The sequence below is a fragment of the Callorhinus ursinus genome, unplaced genomic scaffold (assembly GCF_003265705.2).
Source record: "Callorhinus ursinus isolate GAN/ISIS: 27379988/994484 unplaced genomic scaffold, GSC_fseal_2.0 scaffold39, whole genome shotgun sequence".
Lineage (NCBI taxonomy): Eukaryota > Metazoa > Chordata > Mammalia > Carnivora > Otariidae > Callorhinus > Callorhinus ursinus.
The window spans coordinates 22,079,649-22,096,915 of NW_027397101.1; the positions used below are offsets into that span (position 1 = coordinate 22,079,649).

At 37.5% G+C, this 17,267-nt stretch overlaps 1 protein-coding gene across 3 annotated transcripts in view; it reads right to left on the reverse strand.

Moving 5' to 3' along the window:
* MLLT3 (MLLT3 super elongation complex subunit) overlaps positions 1-17,267 on the reverse strand; it is a 279,621-nt gene that overhangs the window by 18,499 nt on the left and 243,855 nt on the right. For all 3 annotated transcript variants that reach the window (XM_025887853.2, XM_025887854.2, XM_073880867.1), the window contains one exon: positions 15-90. In XM_025887853.2, the coding sequence (XP_025743638.1) occupies positions 15-90 (76 nt within the window). The remainder of the gene's footprint in view (positions 1-14; positions 91-17,267) is intronic.

Below are 17,267 nucleotides of genomic sequence, written 5' to 3' on the forward strand. Positions count from 1 at the left end.
GGAGATACTGATACCTTGTTGCCGGGGCTGGGACGGTGTGAAGCTGGAGCTGGAGCTGGAGCTGGAGCTGGCAGGGCTGGGTTGTTCAGACTTTAAAGAAGAAGAGAAAGCCATCATCAATAAATTTATGGGACACACACATCTAAAATTAAAAAACAACATTACTGCTCAAAAATACTTTGCTCTGCAAAAACCGTCCGATGCTGTGCAAGAAAAATGAATACACATTGCATTATGCCAAAAACAGCGACACAGTAGAACCACGGTATCCTTTTTGTTTTGTCCACCATGTTTTACTAGATGCAGAAACAAGTATATAAACTCAAGGATGATGAGACAAACACCTGGGTGTTGACATGACGGCTTTGATTTCACTCCTGTGTTTGCTGCTATCCAAATCTCTTTCTAAAAAGATTACCTTGATTACCCTTTCTGCAATCTTTGATTGACTCAACTGGTTAAAACATAGTGGTAATGAGGCCAAGGTCATTAGTTCAATCACATTACGAGCCAGTTAATTTCACTCTGGTCCAAGGCCATGACCCAACCCTAACCCCATTCATCCACAGTTCACAAATGGAGGTAATGTTCACAAGGAGATGGGGCCAAGTCCCACAAATGAGTCAATGGGAAATACTGCCACTACTTTAAACACACACACACACACACACACACACCACACCACACCCTCTAAATCCACAGCCTATGGATGCAGGGAAAGAGCATCAGACACCATAAATTCTCCTCATCCCTTAATACCCAGAACACAGTCCACATCCTCCCTTACCTGTCCAACTCACAGTTGTCTTCCTTCTCCAAACCCACTGAAAATGTGGATCTCATCTGTTTGCTTATCTGATGTGCTGCACTGTTTTGCTGCCTCTGATGTGTGTGTCTCCTCTCCAGTAGACTGCAGGGACTTGAAAAGGCAGGGGTGCGGGGGGTCTGTCTTGTGCTTGTTATCCACTCATACTCAGCATAATGCACTGCATACAGCAGGCACTCTGCATCTGGGACTGAAGCAGAGCATTAGGCCCTCTGCTCTACCATCTGCCAGTTTTTATGAGGCTTTACAGTAGGTAAAGTTCGGAAGAACAAATACATGGACAGAAGTGTGCAAAGAAATGGATCATACCATCAACACACTTGAATTTTACGTATTTAGGCCAAATTGAAAATAACTTCATGTTGGACTATTTCTATCCCATTTCTAATGTGCTCACAGTCTCAACTATACACTTGTTATCTGAGACACAGATGAGGTCTTTTCACGTACAGGACATTATCTTCTTTCAACTTCGCTCATTGGATGACCAAGTTATCGGGGCCTTGTGGAAGACAAACTAAGAGCACCATTAGAAGCCACTAAATGAGGAGGAGAATCTCAGTTCAGTTGATAATGCAGTTTTCTCACCACGGATTTTTTTTTTCATCTCCCTCCCCAGCACTGAATCCCAACCCCCTTCTCTGCAAGCAACACCGAGATCCAGACTCGGACACAAGGAAGCACTTTCAGGCATTCCTAATGCACACTTCACATCCTCAGGCTGGATGGGAAAACAGGTGTCAGCAATCTACCACTCATTCCGCAGGAAAAGAGCCAGACAGGATCTCTAATGAGCGGCAGGCAGCCACCAACCCTTTACCCACTGCGAGATTTACTTGAGCTTTGCAGTACAACGTCCGGCACATTGCTGTCTGTGGCCCACAAAGAAGAGCTGGTTTACAAGCACAAACGCCTGTGTGAGGGACTCTTCATTTCTGTGTTGAGTGGCTCTTCCACTGTTGAGCCACAAAAGTGAGCTACACACTGCAAGGGCATTCAGTTAGCAGTTATGTGCAATGCCCAGCTGCAAAACATTTCTCCTCTCCAAGTTGCTCTTTTCAGCCATGAAAAGTGTCTGCAAACGGTATTATTTTGATAGCTCTGGAAACCATTTGGGAGCCAAAAGAGAGGTTTCCTTACAGTGAGTGGAGAGAGCTCTAATTCCCCCTCCTGCTGGACCAGTCATGTTGCACTGGACATAAAGAAGCCATTCTGCCAGAGCTATTTGCTGAGAGTGACACTAATCAGGAAAGCAAGAGGGGATGGTGGCCATCTCCCCAACCACCCCATGCTAAACTTGATCCATCTGTCTCAAGCCTCATGCCAATGCTAGAACCAAACCTGCAGGCAGCCTTCTTTTAGCTTCTTAACCACAAACAAGGTTAGTAAATCCAGTTACCAACCCTCAGAAAATTGACGAAGAGTAAAGAACATAATACAACAGGAGAAAAGGCTTTTATTCAATGTTTATCATTACCGCCATGCCTGATCCACAAAGCATTTAAGGTTTATGGTAGAAGACACATTAATTCACCGACAATATTAAAACAGAAACTTTAAAGCAACAGAGGTGAATGGAGAAGGATAAAATGTTGAATGATGGGCAGCAAATCCAATGTCCTGGAAGCTTTTTGTAACCAGGACAAGGATTTGTGGTTTTGCAGCCAAGCAGACCCCTTGGGATGATCAAAGACAGGGAGTCTCACAATTTCATGGGCATTAGAATTACCTGGAGGACTTGTTAAGACACAGACAGCTGGGTCCCACTCCAGAGTTTCTGAGTCAGTAATTATGGGATAGGGATGAGAACCTAGATTCCATAAAAAGTTTCCAAGCGATGCTGCTGCCGCTGTTCTGGGGACCAACCAGACTTTAAGAACCAATGATCAAGGCTCCAGAGATTTACAGCCATAGATATTCATCAGAATCAGTCGGGGACATTCTATACATAAGGAAATTCTGATTAAATGGGTTTGGTGTGGGGGGTCCAGGCATATTTTGTTCAAACAAATGATATTAATGAAAATTCCAAGTAGAACACCGCTGATACTATGTTAGTCATTTCTTTACCTCTAAATGCAAAAGCATGTTTTGGAAAGACTCGCAAATCTAAGAAAACATAAGAGAAAAAAAAAAGCATCATGAGAAAAATTAGAAACTTACTGATGTATCCAGAAGTAGCATCCCTGCATACTCATCAAAGTATTTTGCAAGAAAACACCCGGAAAGAATGCAATTACCTCTCAATAAAAACATCTAAGAAGCATGTACAAAATCATGTCATAGTGGATGGACCTTAAACTTACCTAGCCAGACCAGGACAGAATTCAACTAAATGGTAACTGTTCAAAAAGCCATTCTGCTACTAGATGAGGCTGACACAGTCTTCTATTTTATCAAATCCAACCGAACGGAGCTGTTGTTCACTTTCAGTCTGTATTTTATTTGAAAATAAAATCATATTTATTCTCCAAAAATGCAAATCAAGGATGATTTTATAACCTAGAAAAGGTTGTTTGGTTTATTTTTTTAAATATTCACCATAGACAGAGCTAGAGTAAGGTCTTTAAAGTACCCAAGGACTGAAAAGATTACTGCATCCTCTTTTCCCCTCCTTATGTGTATATATGCCAAAACCTAAATACGGGGAACTTCAACGAGGTTCTGATTTTTCCATTACTAATTTGATACTTGTTTCTGAAATATCAAAATTCTCCCCACTAAAAAAAAACTTCTGACTTCTTCCTGTTGATGCCCAAAGTCACATGTTTAGCTTACCTCCTGAGTAATCAAACACTAGACATGAAGTGTCTTTAAATGGCATGCTCCACAGTGACAAAAGTCTAGTCTTAAGAACCTCAAATTCGGGAGACAAACCTTAAGAGACTCTTTTTTTTTTAAAAAAGATTTATTTATTTGAGAGAGAGAGAGAGAGAGAGAGAGAGAGAATGAGAGAGACAGAGAGCACGAGAGGGAAGAGGGTCAGAGGGAGAAGCAGACTCCCTGCCGAGCAGGGAGCCCGATGCGGGACTCCATCCCGGGACTCCATCCCGGGACTCCAGGATCATGACCTGAGCCAAAGGCAGTCGCCTAACCAACTGAGCCACCCAGGCGCCTATCCTTAAGAGACTCTTAACTATAGGAAACAAACTGAGGGTTGCAGGAGGGGAGGTGGTGAAGGGCTGGGGTAACTGGGTGATGGGCATTAAGGAGGGCACATGATGTAATGAGCACTGGGTGTTACATGCAACTGATGATCAATCACTAAACTCTACCTCTGAAACTAATAATACACTACATGTTAATTAAGTGAATTTAAACTTAAAAAAAAACTCAAATTCTATGACAATCATTATCATATCAAAAATTCATGGAGTGTTAAAATTTAGAAATCTTTCACCTTGCCTGCTCAAGCCTTTTCCCGATATTTAATAAAAACCTGACTTTATTCAGATTAAAAAAAAAATCTTAAGTTCTATTGCTTACTTTGTAGGTTTTTGGGAAGACTGCTTAGGCATTAATGTCCTCATATAGTAAGGACACTGAGCCTCATGTAGAAGTAAAGTAAAAACTCCTAGCCCTCTACTCTTCCAGTGGTAGCTAATCAACATTTGGCTGCTCCTCATATTTACAATAGACCACATACTCCTTTTTGCCTAAAACAAGATATATCTTTACTACCAAACAATGGCCTACAAAGATTTGCAATGGAATCTTCAACATTAAATGGCTATGCAAAATCATTTTGTAATGGCTTTTCAACGGAGGATTATTTTTGTCCAAGACAAGTAAGAAAAACCACATGTTTATAACTCCTACAAGTTAAGTGCTTCAAAAGAGAACACCTATCAAGGCAGGTCACACGAGAGGGCTTGTAAAATCTGGCATTGTTTCTTAACACTGGGAGCAGGCTTCCTCCTTAGGTAATCAGAAGATAAAAGTTCCATCTTTTCTCACAGGCAACATATATTTATGACCAGAATTTCAACTGGATCTTTAAAACAATCAAAATAAAGAAAAAGGTTGGAAGAATAATGTACACCTTTTTTTCCTTCAGGGGAAAGGGAGAGAATATAACAGTCTAAGTAGTTAAACAGAAATTATTTTAGACACATTGCTACATTTTTTCACAAAATTTCTACCTTGTTTAGAAAAAGAAAACACATAGCCTGCAATAAAAATTCTTTTTTTTTTTTTTTGCACAAATATCCAGAAAGACTATGTCAAGGGTGAGTACTAATTAAAGAAAACACAAATCTAAATATACTTTTATTTACGTCTCTATTCAATTTCCACGACTGAGCTACTAGGTTCTTGTCAGTTCAGTGCTTCCTTCACTACAAATTAATAATCATCTGACACTTTTTTTTTCTTAGCATATAGTATCATTTAAAAGACTGTCTCATTTATTATGGATGTGGACTGAATTTACAGTGGCAGTCATTTCACAATATACACATGTATAACATGTATAACACTGTATTAGCTTACGGTGTGTAACATCATTTGATACATCAATTATAGCTTGATAAAACTGAAAAAAAGAACTACCTTATTTAGTAAGAAGAAACTTACTGTAAAAAACCTTATTTAGTAATAAGAAACCTTCTGCAAGAAACTGAGGATAATCCAACTCAACTTTCAAGTATACATTTAATACATTTTTAAAGAAAAATGACATCCATTTTAAACAACTGTGGAAATTGTTCATCACATGAATGCATTCTCTTACCAATTCCCATCAATAGCTAACATATTGTGATAGCTGTTTCGTAAAAGGTAAGCTCACAGTTAAGCAAAGAACTAAGTATTAAAAAGTTGTGAAATAACACTTAGATTAAGTTAATCTAACAAGAATGATGCAAGAGTGACTTGTCAAAAAGCTAGAAATGAGAACTTTTATTTCATTTAGTTTTACATTAATACCTGCTTCAAAATAAACATGCTAAAAGAACAAAATTTTTTTTTTTTTAAAGATTTATTTGACAGAGAGAAAGAGGGAGGGAACACAAGCAGGGGAGAGGCAGAGGGAGAAGCAGACTCCCTACTGAGCAGGAAGCCGGCAGGGGGCTCGATCCAGGAATCCTGAGATCATTACCTGAATCAAAGGCAGACACGTAACCAACTGAGCCACCCAGGCACCCCAAGAACAAAACTTTATTATATAGAAAGGTATATGAAAATCCGATTGGACAAACATCAGGCAATAACTCTAACCTCTTAATATATCTTTGTGTAGCCTTATCATATTATTTCACTCACTCTACCATGAGAAAGGCAAGTGCTACAGACTGAATATGTCCGACCAAAATTCCTATGTTTAAGTCCTAAACCCCCATGTGATGGTATTTGGAGATGGGGCCTTTGGGAAGTGATCAAGTTTAGATGTGGTCATGAGGGTGGGGCTTTCCTGATGCGATTAGTGCCCTTATTTAGAAGAGACACCAGAGAGCTTGCTCCCTGTCTCACTCCCGGCCCAGCATGTGAAGACACAGTGAGAAGGTAACCAGATCCAAGTCAAGAAAAGAACACTCAGAGAGGAACCAAATCAGACAGCACCTTGATCTTGGCCTTCCCAGCCTCCAGTACAGTAGGTAATAAATCTCTGTTGTTTAAGCCACCTAACTCTACGGTATTTTGTTATGGCAGCCCATGCTGATTAAGACAAAAGGACATATTTTTTATCCCCATTTAATTGCTGATGGAACTAAAGCACAGTAAGATTAAGTGGCCAGTAGGTAATATTTAGGTGGATTAGCACCAAGTTTTCTGACTTCTCATCCAGTTCTCCTTCTACTACACCTATTAACCTTGAAAAGGTGGAATTAATTTAAAGCAGTATTCTGAACACACTAACACCCTTTTATAACACCAGTCAGGGAACAGAGTTTTCTATGTCACTGTGAAAGCTGCACTGAATATCCCTCTGTCCCTAAGGGGTATCTTGCGATTGGCACCCAAAGCAAACCAGTGATAAAACAAAATACTTCATCCCTGGGTCTGAACGTGCGCATCTGTGTCAATTGCTTCTAACATTTGTCCAATCGATACTACAAGAGATCCTGGGTACTCACCTCGCTAGTTCGATAAGTTTTGTTTTTAAAAGCAAGGACTTTTCGGGGTGCCTGGGTGGCTCAGTCGTTAAGCGTCTGCCTTCAGCTCAGGTCATGATCCCAGGGTCCTGGAATCAAGCCCCACATTGGGCTCTCTGCTCGGCGGGAAGCCCGCTCCTCCCTCTCCCACTCTCCCTGCTTGTGTTCCCTCTCTCGCTGTGTCTCTGTCAAATAAATAAAATCTTTTAAAAATAAATAAATAAATAAACAAACAAACAAATAAATAAAAGCAAGGACTTTTCTCCCAGAATGGCATTGGTACTGATCAAGAAGACTGACATCAGACAACCCACTATGATCATTTATTTTATTTGCCTTCCAAAGTGATCTAGTCTTGTTACTCAACTCTCCCATACAACCTATACATAATCTCCAGGGGAAAAAAAAAGATTTATTGCTTTAAATAATTTGCCAACAGGTCTTTCTTTGAAAACAAGGTGAAATTGGGGAAAGGACACTGGAGTAGGCAGCTACAGCTTGCTGGACAGTTTACTCAAGTTACGGCTGGACAGTTACTCAAGTCCGCGACCACGGAGGAGATACCCCATCTCTCTTTGGCAAACCCTCTCCATTTGTAGATATTATGACAAATTAAATGAACTTGATGTTAAATTATAAGTATATTTAGCCTGCTGGGCCCTTATATTATCAAAAGCTATCATCATGCCCATCATTTGCTGGTAAGAGAGAAAGATCCTAAGAATTACCGTCTCTACGGATAGAAAAGGTCCTTATTTTTGTGACCTATTCAAACTTACAGACAAAATCATCCTGGATGCCAAGATAATTGGCTTTACATTGTGGTGCCTCTGGTTTTAACAACTGCATTTGCTTTCTTCCTTATGATTGTCCTCTTCGCTGCTATTATTAAATGCATCACCATTTGTGCCCTGTCTGAGAACACAGAATCCCATTAGGAAACGAAATGGCCTTGGGGAACAAGGGTCTAGAAATCTTTCCAGGAGACCCTTTTCCACACTTAGGGATGGCGATAATTTTCTTTTAGTTTCCTGTCTTTTAAACACAAGAGCCCCAAGTCTTGTATCTCTCATAGTCAGTAGGCTGCTACTGACTACTGTGGCCAGAAAGTGGCAAAGTAAGTGTGGCCACTACTGTGGCATCTTTCAAAAAATGCAGTTGTTGCAAGATGGTGTATGTGCCAGATGTGTTCCAAAAATCCCTCACTTGTTAAGAGCTATAGGAATGAGAAATCATCTGGAAACAGGCCATTTACAGTTGTACCACCTCTAAGCATGTTGCTATCCCTTGAGCAAAGACCGTGTGCAGAGAAGTTGTGTCTCACAAGTGGCCATAAAAATATACCACTGAGTTATAATACCAGAGACGTATCTTTTAACTGGTCCTTTTCCCCCCTCTCTTGTGTATTTTGAGGATTAGGGTCGAGGAAGAAAAAAGTTACAAGTCAGAGGGCTTAGAGCTGTAATGCCTCACAAAAGAGAAAGAAAAAACAAGTTTCCTCATGGAATTGCCCCATAAATAACCATTACTGAAGCTGACCAATGAACATCAAAACACCACTGCTCATCAGTTAACAATAAGATCCTGAAACTTGTCAGAACAGCAATTCAGTTGCTTGTGAAATAACCCACCTGTGCAGAGCGCAGGACGCTCCAAATAATGTAAAAGTATTATATTCCCCTCTCTCTATAAGGGCAGTGTTGAATTGAACAGAGTCCTGAAAGTACGTTATATGTGGTGTGGTGATAAGCTCTCAGCTTTGGATTATAAAATTTAAAATTATTAAATCAGGGTATCATAAAGATAGTAATTAATTGAAATGCAGTAAAACACAGATACACCTGAAGAGATCATTTGACATTTAATTGCATTTTCTCATTAACTTTAGACGTTTTTAAAAAATGGTTTACTTGAAAAAGGCCAAAGAGCATTTGACACCTATAGAATCTTTATAGACTTACACAAATGTCAAGAAGTTTTATTAATTTTCATCTTTGGACATCTTAGAGAATTTTCCCCATTAAATGTGAAGCTTAGATTTACGATCATAGTAGTGGCATCAAGACTTCATTTTATTTGCAAAGACCTTTATTTCCATGGTATTTTGACTTCCAAAATAACCAAAATCCACTGAGAAAAAAAAGTATTGATTTAAAACTATCCAATCATCACCAGGTCAAAATGCAACATTTCTCATTATCAGTCTATTATTTATCACAAAGACTGTTGATAGTTGCAAGGAGTAAGTCTTTACAAGCCTTGTATCTTCCTAATTAAAATAACAGTGCATTTTTTCAGGTAACACACTGAATCCCTTTCTTCTAGATCAGAGCGCTCTACAATTCCTTGGGTGTGGGTATGCACATGCAAGTGCACACAGGTGTATGTAAGGTAGGCCACAGGGGTAAAAGAAAAGAAGAGAACCTTTATTCGATTAATACTTCTCTTTTTCTTTTAGTTTTTCAAGTATTTATATGTTAGCACAGCTATTACTACAATTTAGAAATATACATACATTGGGGATAAATGTTCACTGAAAGAGATGAGTTTTAACATCAACTCTATAGATAATTATCAGTTTGAATTCTGTAATCTGCATGCTCAAATCTTAATTATATCACATAGATTTCAAATTCTGGAGTGCTAGGTGCTAAATATACGAGGCCAGTATCGTATCAATTTATCTAGAGACCATCCAGATTTTTGTATTTTATAATATTTTATGCTCAAAATTGACTTAGAGCTTAAATTTTAATTTTTAAAAGTTAAATAGAAATCCTCTAACAAAGCTTCTTACTAAATAAGAGGTAACACAGACTTATTTAAAAGATTTTAAAGCGCACAAAGACCTTCACAAAATACTTAACATGACCTCCCCCACCCCTGAAATTTGAAATTATCTTTACTGTGGGTCTATCCGGTAGTTTTATAGTGTTTGCTGAAAATGACACATTAAGTGAAACTGAAAATTTTATAAACAACCTAACATCTAAATATGCTATACTTACACTCACTTTTATTTAAAGTGTTAAGTACTAATACAAAGTTAATAAAAATAAAACTTTAAGAATTCCCCTTGATCTTAATGAAAATGAACTGAAATAGCAACATAGCCTATTTAAGAGACCGTGCTCATGTGAAAACATTAGGAGGTGGACTTTTTTTTGTTTGTTTTCTTCTCAACGTACCCCCTTAAAAAATGTGGCATTTAGAATCAACACATCCTGTATTAGTAATATTAAATTCCTGTCAAGAACAGGAGGAAAGCTACTGCTTCTAAGGCTCTAAAGGAACCTACATTTCCATGCACACATATAAACCCAACAGTTGCTTCTCTTCATAAATCAATCTATTGTTGCACTTCATAATGAGAAGGCAGATTTACTGCCTTTTACCGCCTTTTCTCACCATCAGAAAGATGCCTATTTGGGTAATAGGACGTTTCTCTTCTTCAAGGGTGTTTGGGATTAGGGAGGCAGGGGCAAGAACCTTTAACATCTGCTCCCTTCAAGTGAATGACACCTCTAGTTCTCACAGCCGGAACGCTGAGAAGCAAATACCCTTAAGTTGACAAAATTCTCTAACTTGAAGAAGCATAACACTTTGAGTACACTGAAGACACAGCTCTCAAACACACATCTGGGATTTGAAGGTTATACTGTAAAACTGTAAAAACATATCATTTTGCTGGCTAACACCGTAATTCAAATGCCATAAAATCATCATCACAGACAAAAGGAGTTTGGAATAAAGACCCTTGATTCCATAATCATTCTGAATTTTCTCTAACTCTAAAAACACCTCTGAAGTATGGGCTGGTAAGACTTTAATCATTTGTCATCCTAACAGTGCACAGTAATAATAAAATAGTTTATAATATAAACTTACATTCTTCTAGCTTTATTTACTTATTTTTCCCTTAGGAAAAACTATTTAAGAATGGTGAACTTCAGACTTTAAATTAAAAACAAGAGAAGGCAAAAAAAAAAAAAAAAAAAAACAAGAGAAAGGCACTCGACAGCATCTAATTCTTACCCATCTGCTTTTAAAAAAATACACACACACACACACACACACACACTCACCCACTCACCCACTCACGCTAGTTAGGCTAAACATTCTTAGCAAGTAAGTAGATCTTGATGGATCTAAACAGAAGTTTCAGGAATCCTAGTGCTACTTGGAAACACTATCTTTAACAGGCCTCAAGATTCTGACAAGCAAATGCAATCAACCATAAATTAAAAGCAGAGACACCAGCCACTACAAATAAATAAAGTGGGGCAGGTACTGGATTCAAGAAGAACCTCTATTTTTGGGGAAAACTAAATTGTCTTCTGTCTGAGAATACGAGTATTGCCTAGTGAGCTAGCACTTCTTGTTACTTTGGGCTATCTTTTGTCACTTAAGCAATGCTTTCTGACAGTTTTACAGGCTGTTATCCCAAGGACTTCGGTATTTATGGCCTTTATTCACTTGGGCTTTCTGCTCTTATCCACTGGTTACTAATCACTAAATAGATTTTTTTTTTTTTATGGGACTGAAATTAGCTCAAAGGATGTCCTTCAACAATGGCAGCTCAGGCCAGCACCGGCTAAAGGTCTTCTCCTCAGCCTCTTCCTTGCTCTCCTCAATTTCCTCTTCCCTACAGACAAGTTAATGAGGATTCAGATCCACGCTGTTCAATTAGAGCCCCAGCACACATGATTTACCGCATTCTCAGAGGATGGTTTGGAACTGTTTCTGAATTGATCCTCAGAAACTCATTCAATTTCAATATCTCAAGAATGATTTAAAGACCTTAAACTTGTTTTTTAATCTTCATGAAACAAGAGCATTCCCAACCCATACAATCACTATTCAGGAAAAGCTCAATTCCACAAACCTTCACCATACCCATCCATGCATGCATGCTTCAAATATATACATTATAATTTAAAACTTCAGCACATTTAGTTTATAATATGGCATTCAAATTTCTTCCTCTATAGTAAAGGCTACTTATTACCTTTTTATCCATTATACTTAAAAGGCCAAGTGCTGAAAAGCAAGTAGAAAACACAGACTCGTCTTTCCACTTAATTGCATTTGACTTAAACATCTCCTAAGAGATTGGTTTTTATCTTATAACAATGTGAAATGTGTAATAGATCACGTCCCCTTTACCAGCTGGCTGCTAAAAACCTGAAAGTCAAATTAGTCCGGAAAGTGGTGTTTTCTTATAGACTAAAAAAATCAGAAAGAAAATTAGAAATATTGATATTATTCTCATAAACTTCCTGATGAACTGAGCAAATTGCACAATTCCCTGAGTGTGGGCTGAGCAATGGGGGAGGGAAGGGGGGTAGAAGGGAGAAACTAGCTGTGAAGCAAACACGAAGGCTCCACTTACTGCTCTAGAATAGAATTTACTAAATATGACTCTTCCTGGAATGAAAGGGATTTATTATGATCAGCTTCTGTTTTCTCTGAAATTATGCTGAAATGAAAACATTTAGAAAGGAAATGCTATTCAAAAAAAGTTTCTTAAGCCTTTAGATATTTCCATGCCTGGGTAAAAACAGTATGTTCTACCCCATCAGAAAAAAATAATTTTAATTTATGAGATTAGTATTTACATGAAATTACTTTGCCCACTTACATAGAACATTAACTATTTGGACATCTAGAGACCCATATGGTAAATTCTCCTGAATATAGTTCCAGGAAAATCTCTTTCTGCCAATGAATGTGCATGCGTTATGATATTCCAAATATAAAACTACATAACTCTATTTCTCTAGGAAAAAAATAGTAGACCTTATTGCCCACGTAGAAAATTTGCCTAACTCTGAATAAACACTACGTTCTTTAAATTTTGTTACTACTTACCTTAGTTTACATTTGTCACATATGTTAATCTGTAAGGTAACTTCCAAACAGGCATGCAGTATAACTATTAAGTAAATTAAAAGTTAAATACATGTATTTGTTTAAGAATTTACACAGCAATAATTTTTTAAAAAAATAAGACAGTCTCCCTAGGATTATCAAAAAAATATTAAGGAAACATTTTCATGTGTAATTAAGTGGTAACTAATTTTTATCAAATACCCTAGTAGTTAGATGACAAGGGGTGTTATTTTTTCATAAGTTGTATTTTACACTGTTTGCTCTTATATCTAAAAATGTGTGAATGGGCAAAGAAAAACATTTGGCTATATGGTTCTTCAAAAATAAGCTATATAATTATGAAAAAATGAAAGACCAGTATAATTCTTTTCTGAATGAAAAGATTCATTCCAGATTAGTAAAATACTTACAAGCCTAATCCTTAGCTTCTCTAAGAAAATAAAAGGAAGTCTATACTATTATAATCATGAGCAGAAGAAACTTCTAACTTCTATGTAACTTCTAACTTCTTTAATGTGTATTTTAATAATTCCCGGGTAGATAAAATATACGTAAATGCTTTGAAGTCAAGGGAGAAGGGTATCTTTTTTTTTCTACTTTAAATCACTCTGAAGGAAAAAAAATGCACATGAGGGTTCCATTATATGATGACGTATTAGAAAATCATACCTATTTTACAAACTTCTCTATTTTTTTAATTAGATTAGTGCATGCTATATGCAAATTAGTGATCTAAAATCAGTTAAGTTTTTCCTGAATTCTCCTATGAAAAGAAACCCCCTGTGTCTTTTATTTCTCTCCTCATGCTTATCCCCCTCTTTTATTACCTTGTAGAACATCCTAGACGCTGTCTTTCCTATGAAGTGATTGCTCATGGTAAATAAACTTTACATACAGCTGGCCTTTAAAAATCAGAAATACAGCAAGCAAAGAAATCATCCTCACCTCTTTTAAAAGAAAACAGAGTAGCCCTCAGGAAAACAGAAGTGCCCCAAAGTTCACATGCGCCGGCAAGGAGTTGAGAGCTGTTAAGAATGATCCTCTTGAAAAGAAAGAAGTCTCCTTAGGCACCCACATGTATATTTAGATTAGAATGGCGGTTTAAATGACAGCAAACACATGGTCATGACTTCCCAATTGCTCATGCATCCAACACACACACACAGGCTAATCAGAAGCAAACATCCACTCCAAACTGTTTTAGAAACTAGCTTCTTCCATCTGATACTACCCTCTGTGTGGTAAGCATACATTCTGCTAAAGAGATCAGATGTCAAATACTTAACTCCCTCTCTCAGTATACTCGATCTTGAATCTCATTGCTTTAGTATTCCAGAACATTTCTCTAAAGTAACTGTGACTCAGCAACTTAAGTCAGCTGCGTACACTCCCTGCTCCAGCCTGAAGTTTTATGAAGCACATAGTAAAGGAATGACCATTTGAAGATTCAAAATCTATTTGTGTCACAAGTATTTTAACGGTAAGACTTGCCCGGCCTATCAGTAATGCGCTCCTATTCCATAAACAGGGCAAAGTCACTGCAGAGGATCACATTTTCTTGCACAAATAAAGGGTGGTAGGGTCAAAAGGTGGAAATACGGAACATGAACTTTAAGCTCCTATTCATTACTGGGGCTCCAGTAACACTTTCCAGTAAATAAGAAAAAACAGGAAACACAGAGGGCATTATTTGTACACTGCTATGAGCTGTACCTATGACACTGCTATGTCATATGTTTGTATATACACGTGTGTTATATGTATGCACATGTATGGAGATTCATATATAGTAAGATGTGTTGTTAGATGCAGAAAGTCACACACAGTTATTGACTCTGTGATAAAAGGACAGGCTATAAAAAATGGCAAACAGGGGCACCTGGGTGGCTCTTTCAGTTGAGCGTCTGCCTTCGGCTCAGGTCATGATACCAGAGTCCTGAGATCAAGTCCCATATTAGGCTCTCTGTTCAGCGGGGAGCCTGCTTCTCCCTGTACCTTTCACCCCTGCTCGTGATCTCTCTTCTCTCTCAAGTAGATGAATAAATCTTAAAAAAAAAAAAGTTATTAAAAAAATGGCAAACACCTAGGTCGCTCAGTTGGTTAAGCGTCCGACTCTTGGTTTCAGCTCAGGTCATGATCTCAGGGTTGTGAGATCCAGCCAGGTGTCAGGCTCCTAGCTCAGCAGGGAGTCTGCTTGAGACTCTCTCTCTCCCTCTATCCCTCCCCCCACTTGCATATGCTCCTCCCCCTAAAAATAAATAAATCTCGTTTTTTTTAATGGCCAACAATTTTAAAATAATTCTCTTACTTTTGACATGAATTTTGCACTTACATCTGAATGTCAAATACTCTAAAACTCAAGGGTTTAGAGTGAAGGTGAAAAGAATACAATAATATGATTTGGGGTCAGGTTCTAGAAACATTAGTCCTGGTGTGAATCCTGATTCCACCACTTTCTAGCCAAGTGACCTTAGGCAAGTAACATTATCTCTCCAGGTCTTGGTTTCTTCATCTTTAAAAAGAGGGAATGTAGTTCTACTAATGTACTACTTCACATTGTTAGGATGAGAACGTAGATAATGCAAGTAAAGCATTGAGAATAGAGCATGGAATAAATAGCCACTGTTAATCACCAATTACAACAACTGTAGAAGTATAATGTCTGAGGAAAGTCATGTATTTGTCTATTTGGTTTGCTCACCCCTCCCCCTATAAGAGTATTCCCAGAAATATATCTGACACTTTAAGAAATAAGGCCATCTCTTCTAGACCGATCCAAAAAAAATTTTTTTCCCTTTAAACTTCTCTTGGAGGAGGGAGCTGATAAAATGCTTAGTTCAATGCTTGATATAACAGCACTGCACAAAGGACCTCTACACAAACAGAATAAGTGAGGATGAGAATGAAAAACTGATAGCTAATCTAAGAACAAATCATTTACAGGCAAGAATTGTCTGGTTAGGTAATTCTGTGAATTAAGAATTCACAGAAAAAAGAAAGTAAGTCTCATTTAGGGCATCCCACTGATTGAGACCCATAAGCTTTTCCACCCACAAAAACATGGACCCCAAGAGTCTCAAGAAAAAGATCTATTTAAAGAAAATACTAATACCATGATATTGTTCCTGACATTTCATCTCAATTTTACAGACATATACATGTCTGTCACATGTTAACTTGTCTTAGGAGTAAAAAGACAAAAACTGATAGATGCTGATAGCTTAGTGGAAGAGATATTTGTCCTGTGGTTTTGCTACCTTATAAAAGTACTACAAGGAAATTCAGAAGTGGGTAAAACCTCAAACTTAATTGGAACTTCTTTACATTGTCTGACAAATTAAGACTGTAAATAGCATTATAGATCATCTGTTCATGTGGTATCATCAATGTCAAGTTATTTCCCTTTCTTTGTTTGAAAATCACAATCACTACATGCAGTTCCTGCACTCCTAATAAGAGGTTCTGTTATATACTGAAGTAAGCAAATTTGATATACTTGAGAAATAAGATTACTTCCAATGTTAATGCTATCCCAAAACTTGTTTTTAATGTTCATCTGTACCTATCATTAAAATTTAATATAACCTAACACAATTATCATCAATAGGATGCAGGTGTTGGGTAATTATATTAGTATCAACACTACAGGCAAATTAAGATTTCTTCCCATGTGATGGAGTTCTGATAAATATCAATTCGTTAGTTTACTGAATCCTGAAGATCAAAAGGCCCTGCATATGGCACTAATAAATCAAATAGAGTCATCAAATCTACAGTCTGTTTTCTTTGGCTAAAACTGCAGCTTTACTTACAGAGCCTTATCTACTCCTAAAAATTCTCTGCCAAACCAAATTTAACTCACCAAGAGTACAGAAAATATAGCACTCCCCAGCTGCTCCCTCCTGGGCTTTTGAAGTTCAGGGATACTATTGTATGGTGGTCTAGAATATCTGGTCTGTTCCTCTCCCTTGCTTTTATAGATCTCATAATCAACTAAACATTCATCTGGAAAATAACAAGTTATGTCTAGGTTCAGACTGGAAAGTTAGAAAATACTTTTATTTATTAATGAAACCTACCATTAATAAAGGTATGAAATAAAAACCTCTAAATTATTTAGCACATACATACAAAAAATAATAAAATCTCACAAGACTTTTTTCTCACTCTACTTAAATATCAATGAGAATTCCTGATGTTGGGAATTCAACTCAGGTATTTATGGTCTAATCACTTTCTGACAAACTGACCCTAAACTTTGTGTGACAGCGGTATTATTTGAAAAAGAAGGAGCTAGGAACAGATAATACAAGCAGGAAGAACGCCCAGAAAAAAATTCCATTCTCTTTCAGCTGGTTTCTCTACAGAGGATATTCTGATGGATAAACCATTCTGTTCCATGATATTTCTAATCTTGAAGGAAATGTACAAATAAGTAGTGGGATCATGCTGTTTTA